This window comes from Belonocnema kinseyi, chromosome 7, assembly GCF_010883055.1.
Source record: "Belonocnema kinseyi isolate 2016_QV_RU_SX_M_011 chromosome 7, B_treatae_v1, whole genome shotgun sequence".
NCBI lineage: Eukaryota > Metazoa > Arthropoda > Insecta > Hymenoptera > Cynipidae > Belonocnema > Belonocnema kinseyi.
The window spans coordinates 31424145-31435105 of record NC_046663.1 but is presented as its reverse complement, the minus strand read 5'-3'; the positions used below and the strand labels follow the sequence as shown (position 1 = coordinate 31435105).

The window sequence follows — 10961 nt, the reverse complement described above, 5'->3', positions numbered from 1 at the left end:
ATTACCTAAACAGACGAATTTTCATTAAAATTCAAGAATTTTCAACGCAAAAGTTGAATTTCCATCTAAGAAATAGAAATTTTTAAACAAAAAGATTAAGTCTCTACCAAAAAAGACGAATTTTTAACAAAATTCAAGAATTATCAATCAAAAAGTCGAATTTTTAAACAAAAAGATTAATTTTATGTAAAAAAATGGATTTTCATTAAAATTTAAGAATTCTCAACCAAAAATTTGAATTTTCAACTAAAAACAAAAGGTTTTACACAAAAAGATTACTTTTAAATAAAAAGATTGTTTTATTACCTAAACAGACGAATTTTCATTAAAATTCAAGAATTTTCAACGCAAAAGTTGAATTTCCATCTAAGAAATAGAAATTTTTGAACAAAAAGATTAAGTCACTACCAAAAAAGATGAATTTTTAATAAAATTAAAAATTTCTTAATCAAAAAGTCGAATTTTCAACGAAAAACAAAATGTTTTACTCAAAAAGATGATTTTTTAAACAAAAAGATTAATTTTATATAAAAAAAATTAATTTTCATTCAAATTTAAGAATTCTCAACCAAAAATTTGAATTTTCAACTGAAGATATGAATTTTTAAACAAAAAGATTGTTTTAGTACCAAAACAGACGAATTTTCATTAAAATTCAAGAACTCTCAACCCAAAAGTTGCATTTTCATATGAAAAATAGAAAATTTTAAACAAAAAGATTAAGTCGCTACAAAAAAGACGAACTTGTAATAAAATCCAAGAATTTTCAACTAAAATCATAAATTTTTAAACAAAACAAAAATTAATTTTCTACCAAAAACATTAATATATCTGCAACGTCACTTTGATTCGAACCCCCTCCTCCCTGCCCGTTACAAATCTTACGTTTTGTGAGCCCCCTCGCCCCCCACCGCTAAAGCGGTAACATAATTTATGGACAATCACCAAGAACCTACACTCCAATTGGTCCCATTCCAGGTCCACCTCCTCCATGAGGAATGCAGAAGGTCTTATGAAGATTGAGATGAGAAACGTCACTTCCATAATCTCCAGGTCGGCAAAGACCGACCTGGGCATTCATATTGGCCCCGTCGAGATAAACCTGCCCTCCAGCTTTGTGAACCATTTCACAAACATCCCCAATAGTCTCTTCAAAGACTCCATTCGTCGAGGGATAGGTTATCATCAGACAAGAGAGGTTGTCCTTGAACTTGTCTATCATCTCCTTCAAGTGCTCGATGTCAACCGACCCGTCCTTCAGAACATAAATCGACTCAACCTGCATGCCGGCCATCTGAGCGGAAGCTGGATTCGTCCCGTGAGCTGAAACTGGTATCAGGCAAACCTGTCGATTCTGATTTCCCTGGGACTCGTGATAGCACTGGATTGCGCGGAGTCCAGCGTATTCGCCCTGGGCGCCACTATTCGGCTGGAAACTGATACTGTCGTAACCAGTTATGGCACATAAATCCCTTTCCAGTTCGGAAAATAATTGCTGGTAGCCTTTTGACTGTTCGGCTGGGGCGAAGGGATGGATGTCCTTGAATCCTGGCAGACTGCAAGGCATCATTTCTGTTGTGGAGTTGAGTTTCATTGTGCAGGATCCCTGGAAAATGGGAACATTATCTGAGGATTTAGAAAATAAGCTCGAGAATATGCTCAGCGTTTAGGCTCGAAGAGAGGATTTTTTAGAGCATTTAAGATAATTTAAAGCATTTATTGTTTAAACATATATATATAGTATCATAATTACTATATATTTGTGAAATAAACATATATTTTTTTTTTAATCAGAGAGTTGCTACAGATCAGGTAATTCCAGAACGTCAGGGAAATCCTGATTGAGTTAGGTAATTTTCGAAAAACTAAAGTTTAACTTAATTTTTTTTATTATGAATAAAAATCGAAGATTAAATATCTAACAAAATAGTTGAATTTTGACCCTAAAAAACGAAGTTTTGACCAAAAAGATTAATTTTCTATAGAAAAAAAAACAAACGAATTTTCAACAAAATTAAATAATTCTCAACCAAAAAGTTAAAAATTCATCTAAAAAATAGAAAATTTTAAGCAAAAAGATTAAGTCACTACCAAGAAAGTTGAATTTTTAACAAAATTCAAGAATTTTCAACCCAAAAATTCAATTTTCAAACAAAAAAACTAAAAACATAAAGCTTTAACCGAAATGATAAATTTTTAAACAAAAAGATTAATTTTCTATCGAAAAAAAACGAATTTTCAAAAAATTTCAAGAAATTTCAACCAAACAGTTGATTTTAAACTGAAAAGATAAATTTTTAAACAAAAATATTATTTTAATATCAAAAAAGACGAATTTTCATCAAAACGATGAATTTTTGAGCAGAAAGATTAATTTTCTATCGAAAAAAAACACGCATTTTTAACAAAATTAAAGAATTCTCAGCCAAAAAGTTGAAAATTCATCTAAAAAATAGAAATTTTTAAACAAAAATATTAAGTCACTACCAAAAAAGTCGAATTTTTAGCGAAATTCAAGAATTTTCTACCCAAAAATTAAATTTTCAACTAAAAACATAAAGCTTTAACCAAAATGATGAATTTTTAAACAAAAAGATTATTTTTCTGTCGAAAAAAACGAATTTTAAAAAAATTCAAGAATTCTCAACCAAACAGTTAAATTTTCAAATGAAAACATGAATTTTTAAACAAAAATATTATTTTAGTACCACAAAAAATGAATTTTCAAAAAAATTCAAGAAAGTCTCAACCAAACAGTTAAATTTTCAAATGAAAACATGAATTTTTAAACAAAAATATTATTTTAGTACCAAAAAAGATGAATTTTTATTAAAATTCAAGAATTCTCAGCCAAAAAGTTTAATTCTCATCTAAAAAATAGAAATTTTTAAACAAAAAGATTAAGTCAATACCAAAAATAGTCGAATTTTTAACAAAATTCAAGAATTCTCAACCAAAAAGTCGATTTTTCATCTAAAAAATAAAAAATTTTAAACAAAAAGTTTAAGTCGCTAACAAAAAATACGAATTTTTAACAAAATTAAAGAATTTTCAACCCAAAAGTTGAATTTTCAAATAAAAACATAAAGCTTTAACCAAAAAGATCATTTTTCAAACAAAAAGATTGATTTAAAAAAAGGAGAAAAAGGAATTTTCAACCAAATTCAAGAATTCTCAACCCAAAAGTTGAAAATTCATCTAAAAAATATAAATTTTTAAACAAAACGATTAAGTCCCTACTAAAAACGACGAAAGATATTAGAGTAATTTTAAGAGATATTTAGAAGTTTTAACAAAATTCGAATTAAATTTAGAACTTGAAATAATTAAAAACACTTACAGCCGCATTTAAAATAAAATGTAGACTTTTGCAGATTTCAAACAAAAAATTAATAATTTTTTTAATAATTGTGAAAGACTTCAAAAAAATTCTCTCAAGATGCTTAGGACAATTGAAAATCATTTTTCAATTTGAAAAATTATTTTTACAGAAAGTTTAAGAAGATTTTAAGAGATTAAAAAAATTATCAAAGAAGAACATGGAAGACTTTAAAGATTTTGTTTTAATTTGTAGGATTTTCAAAAATTATAGGAAAATTTCGATTAATTTTCAAATATATTTAGAAATTCTGAAAAAATGTTAATACACTTCGTTTATATTACTTGAAATAATTTCAAGTTTTTAATTAATTTTGAATCTTTTCAAAACTTCTAAATATCTCTTAAAATTACTCAAATTTTTTATAAAAATAATAAGTGTTCAATTGTTATTTATGCGTGAAAATTTAACAACTTCACTTATAATCTGAATACTTTTTACATAGAACAATTAAAATTGTAACGCTAAACGTTTAAAAGTTCTTCGAAAATCTAAAGAGTCAAAGCTTTCTATGTAAAACAATTCAGTTTTAAATTGTTTTCTTTTAAATATTTGGTTTCAATTTACTCTTCTTAAATTAACAGTGTAATATTGCTAAATATTAAATAATTTAGACTCACAATATTTTTAATTCAATAAAAACCTTTAATTATGACTATATTATTATAAATTTAATTTTAAGTTGAAAATAGTAAAACGCACATTTACAGTTTTTAATGGCTGACAAAATTAATATAAATAATATATTATTAAATTTAATATAAAAACAATATAAAGAAAGACCTAAAACTCTGAATTAAAAATATATTATTGATAAATCATGAAAATTTTTATTTAAAAATAAAATTATCGGAATAAATTATACATTAATTTTTAATTTTATCAAGACTTTCGGATTGAAACAGTTACAACCTGAAAATTCTGAAATTTTGAACGGATCTAGAATTGTTTGGTCAAATCAATTATTGATCAGATTTATATACTTAGAGTACAAATCCATTTTAAAAATAATTTATTTATTTATATAAATAAATGAATGAGAAATGAATGATAAAATAAAACTGTTTTTTTATAAAAAAATTTCAATTTCAAATTCTTTTAATTTTTAATTGTTTAAATCTTCAAATCTGCACTTTAATTATTTAAAAAAAAGTTAAAATCGAGCTTGGGCAGATTTTTCTTCTGGAAGTTCGTAAAATTGCCCGTTTCCCGGTCCGGCGGGCAACCAGTTTAAAAAAAAATCTTCGATTTTAAACTTATAATTCCTTAAGCCTTTAAAACTGCATTTTAAAATTCTTTAAATTAAAATATATGCTTAATATTCTAAAATGGAAAGTTTTTAAAGTGAACGATTTTCGAAGTAAGCATTCTAAACTGTATGAGAAAATAATTTATAAAAATCACAATTTGAAAAATTATTTAAAACCCGGTTGAAATCAAAGTTGGAGAAAATTTTTATCCTAAAAATTCTAAAAATTCTAAAAATTTGGTTGAAAATACAACTTCTTAGTTGAAAATGGAACTACTTTGTTAAAAATTAATTTATTTTGTTGATGTTTCATCATTTTAGTTGACACACCTTTTTTTTTGTTAAAAATTATTATTTTGTTTGATTATTTTTTCTAGTTTGAAATTTATTGTTTGAACTGAAAACTTACTGGTACATGTTTCGTTCAAAATTTATTTTCTTAAGTTGAAAATTCAAATATTTGGTTTAAATTTCCAGTATTTTACTGAAAATTCGAATTTTTAGGAGAATATTTAAATTTCTTGTTGACTAATTCCTCTTTTTAGTTGAAAATTCATTTAGAAATTTAAATATTTGTCTGAAAATTTATGTACTTTGTTAAAAATTCGTCTATGCTGGTAGAAAATTGATCTTATAGATTCAAAATTAGTTTTTTTTCTGATTTGAAATTAATTTTTTGTCACTTAAAATCTAACTGTACGATTTTTTGTCAAAAATTTATCTTTTTTGATAGAAATTTAATCTTCTTGGTTGAAAATTATACTAGTTCATTGCAAATTTACTTTGACTTTATTGAAAATTAAGTTTTTTACTGAAAATCTAATTATTATGATTTTAGTTGTAAGACTTTATCTGTTTTTTGGTTGAAAATTTATTTTTACTAACTGAAAAATTAAGTATTTTATTTTTGGCGAAAAATGTACCTTTAGTTGGAAATTCATGTATTTGATTAAAAATTAATTTTTTTTTAGTTGAAGATTTATCATTTAAGTAAGAAAAATACTTTAAGTATTCCATTTTTTGTGGAAAATTTTAAATTCTTTGATAGAAATGTAATCTTTTTCGTTAAAAAAGTTTCTGTTTTGTAGAAAATTTAACTATTATATTTTTAAAAAAGTATTTAGTTAAAAATTATTATTTGTTTTAATAGAAAATTCATCTTCTTGATTGAAAATTCCACTATTTGGTCAAAAATTCATATCAATAGTTTAAAATAAATCACTGTAATTAAAAATTAATTTCTTTGGTTGAAATATTATATTTTTAGTTGAAAATTAATTAATTTGGCTGAAAACTCGTTTTTTTTTTGTTGTTTAAATTTTAATTATTTTGTTGAAAATTATGTTTTTTCGATGAAAATTAATTGTTTGAACTGAAAACTTAACTCGTGCATGTTTTGATCAAAGTTTATCTTCTTAAGTTAAAAATTCAAATATTTGGTTTAAATTTCCTGTATTTTATTGAAGATTCGAATTAATAGAAAATAATTTTTTTTGTTTAAAAATTTATGTTTTAGTTGAAAATACGACTTTTTGGTTGAGAATTCTGGAATTTTAATGAAAATTCATCTTTTTTGGTACTAAAATTAATTTTGCTAAGTGAAAATTTAAGTATTTTTTTCCGTAGGAAATTTATCTTCTTAGTTGAAAATCCATGTATTCGGTTAAAAATTAATTTTTTATAATTGAAGATTAATCATTTTAGTTGAAAATTCACTTTACCTATTATATTTTTGGTTGAAAATTTACCTTTTTTTGATAGAAATGTCATCTTTTTCGTTAAAAAATGTTTTGTTTTGTATAAAATTTATATATTATATTTTTTGTTAAGAATGTATTTTTTTTGGTTGAAAACAAAATCTAGTTAAAATTTTTTTTATAGAAAATTTCTAGTTTTGGTTTGTAAATTTATCTTTTTTAGTTGAAAATGTATATATTTGATTGAAACTAAATTCGTTTTTTGCGTTTGAAATCGAATTATTTTGTTAAAAATAAAAAATTTTTTTATTGATTTATCTTCTTCAGTTGAAAATCCAAATATTTGGTTTAAAATTCCTGTATTATTGAAGATTCGAATTTGCAGTAGAACATTTAAGCTTCTTGGTGACTAATTCCTCTTTTTGGTTGAAAATCCTTTTAAAAATTAAAATATTTGGTTTGAAAATTCATGTACTTTGTTTAAAATTCGTCTACTTCATTTAATTTTAATTTTTTTATATAAAAAGAAATTATTTCGTGAAAATTCTTTTTTTTCGAGCATTTATTTTTATATCTTATTAACTATTTAAATTTGGGTTGAAAATTCATATTTTTTAGATGAAAATTCATATACTTTGTTGAAAATGAGTCTTTTTGGTAGAAAATTAATCCTTCGGGTTAAAAATTCATATTTTTAGTTCAAAATTCATTTCTTGGGGTCAAAATTGATCTTTTTGAATCGAAAATTCAACTAAAAAGTGTTTAAAATGTTTTTAGAAACAAAATTTCTTTTGCATTTATATTTTTAATCTTCTAAGTGCATGGTTGGTTTTATATCTAGAAGATTAAAAAAATTCAGATATTGTAACAACCCTGAATAAAGCACTGTTTAATGCTAATAATATTTTTTTCTATTACTTTGACTTCTTTTACTATTTAAATTAAACGCCCTTTTTAATTTGAAGTGATAAATTTTCCACGAAATTGAAATAATGTAATTATTATAAAGAAAGAAAGAAAGAAAGAAAATACGATTTTTTAAATCCTAATTTAAAATACGTATAAATGCTCTTGATTTTTCTTACGAGAGGAATCATACTGTGGACGAGAGAAATATCCTTGTTCTCCAAAGACTTCATGTATCGTACAATTCTCGTTTCAGAGTGGTGGGAATTGAAAACGGGATGTGTTAGGTAGTTGCTGGTTCGCTTGAAGGGAGATTTGTTCAAGTCATTTTTGGAAATCGCACCAGTTTCGGCGATTTCTTCAACTGTTTTGTTGACACCGAAAATTTTAAAAAGCTCGTTGACGTCCTCGACGGTTGTTGTTTCATCGAGAGACAAACCAACGGATCCATCTTCATTGTACCTGGAATATTTTATTCATTAAGAGCACATTCAAAAATTGCGTAAATTTTTTTTTCTGAAACACAAACATACATATACATTTCGTAAATTAACAACATGAATTCAGTTTTACAAAATTACAATTTTCTAATCAAATTTAAAATTCTTATTTATACATTTTCATGCTCTAAAAATATGGGAAATAAGATTTTTCGTGAAAATAGGCGGATAAATTCTTTTAAATAATGTTAATGTGGAAAATGACACTGATTTTTTTTTAACGGGAATATTACAAATTTGTAGAAGAAAAATCTGTTCACGTTTGATTTCAGCGGATTTTAAATAATTAGTTGAATTGTTATGTCCTTCAATTATGCTATTATTTAGCTTACAATGCGTAATTAAATTTTTTTATTTTTAAGCTTGCATTTTTAATTTAAAGAATTTTTTAATGTTTTCATAAAGACAAAAATTTTAAACAATACTATAATTCTGAATTGAAACAAGGTATTTCCGAACAAAATTTAAATTATGAATTGAAACAGGGAATTTTCAGTTTTTACCCAATTCTGGGCTGAAATTAAAATTTATCCAGGGGAATTACAGTTTTCAATTGAAAATTTAATTTTTCATACAAAATAATTATTTCGTGTTGAAACGAGGTATTCTAATTTTTACCATTGGTTGAAATGGAGAATTTTCGAAAAGAATTAAAATTCTGGATTTGAACAGAGAATTTTTCGACAAAAATTTAAATTACGGATTTAAACAGTGAATTTTCAATTTTGAACAAATTCTGAGCTGGAACTAGAATTTAAAATTGCTTAAAATCGTATAATTTTGAACAATTTTAAATTCTTTCACCCTACTTTAAATGAAAAATTTTTTAGAATAGAGTTCGATTTTTTAAATTTCATTTACCGGGAAATTTTTTTGCAAACTGGGACCGCTGGACCGGAAACCGGAAAATGACCGGGAATTTTTTGAGACCGGGAAATGACAGTGATTTTTTTTTTACCGGGAATATTACAAATTTGTAGAAGAAAAATCTGTCCACGTTCGATTTCAACAATTTTTAAATAATCAGTTGAATTGTTATGTTTTTCAATTATGCTCTTATTTAGCTTAGAATGCGTAATTAAAAATTTTTTTACTTCAAAATTTTTCAATTTAAAATTCTTATTTTAAAGCTTACATTTTTAATTTGAAGATTTTTTAAATGCTTTCATAAAGGCTCGAACAAATAAAAAATAAAAGCCTTTGATGTTGAAAATTTGGGATAAAAAACATTTTTATTTGATAAATAAATAATTTTTTTTCATTTATTTGTACTTTAAGTAATAAAAAGTGAACAAAAACGATTTTAAATCGGTTCAAAATTAGAGAATTTTCAGATTTTAACGTTAAAACATAAACTGTTACAATTTAAAAGTCTTAGTCATTAAACAAATGTGAACGTGTGACTGAAAGTTTATAAACTATTTTCAACTTAAAAATAACTTTATAATAATATATTCTCAATTATTTTTAACCCATTCAATTTGAAATTCTTAATAATAAAAAAAGATTAATTATTGAATATTTAGCAATATTTAAATTTTTATTTAAAACAAGTACATTGAAACCAAATATTTAAAAGTAAATAATCTTTAACTGAATTGTTTGAGATGGAAAACCTGGAATCGTTAAAATGTCGAAGAGCCTTTAAACTTTAAACGTTACAATTTTAATTGTTGTATTTGAAAAATGCCTAATTTGTAAGTGCAATTTTTAAATTTTGATGTATAATTTACAAATGAACATTCGTTGAAAAAATTTGATTAAATTTAAGAAATATTTAGGAGTTTCAAAAATGTTAAAAATTATCATGCAAATTTTAGAAAGTTTTCTTAAAATCTTCTAGAATCTTTTTTGAAAATTTTGTTTTAATCTTTGAAAAATGTTTAAATATTCTCTTAAAATAATTTTTCAAAATAAAAAAATAATTTTAATTTTCCTATTTTATATCTCTTAAAATTACTAAAAATTTCGCCTGCAAATAATAAATGTTCAATTGTTATTTATACATCCAAATTGTAAAGAAATTTTCTGAAATTTGCAGGATTTTCTGAAAATTGTAGAAAAAAGTCAATAAATTTTGACAGATATTTAGAAGTTCTGAAAAAATTTACAAACTAATTTTAAATTTAAAACAACTCCTGGATTTTTCAAGATTTTGAAATAAAATTTTGAATCTTTCCAATGATGTTTAACTATTTAAAAAGAAAATAATTGAATTTCTAATTTAAGAAGTGCTCAGTTAAAATTTTTTCAATTTTTCCATATTTAATGTTTCTAGCTTAAAATTCATTAAAAGTATATAATTTTGAAAATTTTAAGTTTCATTAACTGATTTTTTAATTTAGAGCAATGAAAATGATAACGTGGATTTATATTTTTTTTATATTGAAAGATGTTAGCACCTTCAATTTTATACGCGGAAATTATTTAGCATTTGAATACAAAAATTTTAAATTAAAAACTTTTACATTTCAATGTTAAAAGTTCAAAATTTAATAGTTCCACTTTGAGTGCTTTCGTTTGCAGCTCAGTTTTTATTGCCTCAAGTGAAAATTTTTTTAGCTTTAGTGTTCCATTTTTTAAATTTCATTGACCGTGAAAAATTTTTGCGGATCGGGGAATGACCGGGAATTTATTTCGTCTATTAAAACGGCTACCCTTTAAATGAATTTTTTTACCAAGTAGTTGAATTTTCAACAAAAATTATTAATTTTTAAGCAAGAGGATTAATTTATATCAGAAAAAACGAATTTTCAACCAAATATTTAAATTTTCGGTTAAAAACAAATGAAACAAAAAAAGATGAATATTCAATTCTTAAAATTAAAAAAAAGCAATATTTTAACTTGAAAAGTTAGGAATTTAAAGCGGTTTAATTTGAATTTAATATAATATTCACATTAATTTTACCTAAATATGCACTGCATTGTAAATATATAAAAATAAAATAAAAATTTGCTGGAATTAATATTAAATTCATAGGCTTTAAAGACAAATTCTAGAAATGATTTATTATTTTTTAGTATTATTTTATTATTTAATTACCTGATGTTTCTAATATATTTAAGAATATCATATAATATAATTTTTATAAGCTTTTTAAATTAAACATATTAATTAAATCTGAGAGATATTTACAGGGTGGCGATTTGACCGGGAAACATGGAAATTACCAGGAATTTAATTTAAAAACCCAGAATTTACTTCTGATTGCATTTTTTGAACTAAAA

The 10961-nt window shown here is 23.7% G+C and overlaps 1 protein-coding gene across 1 annotated transcript in view; it reads right to left on the bottom strand.

Moving 5' to 3' along the window:
* LOC117177272 (glycine dehydrogenase (decarboxylating), mitochondrial) overlaps positions 1 to 10961 on the bottom strand; it is a 54883-nt gene that overhangs the window by 18834 nt on the left and 25088 nt on the right. Inside the window, exons 6-7 of the mRNA XM_033367864.1 lie at positions 7411 to 7693; positions 957 to 1606 (exon numbers count right to left, since the gene is read on the bottom strand). Coding sequence (XP_033223755.1) covers positions 957 to 1606; positions 7411 to 7693 — 933 coding nt within the window. The remainder of the gene's footprint in view (positions 1 to 956; positions 1607 to 7410; positions 7694 to 10961) is intronic.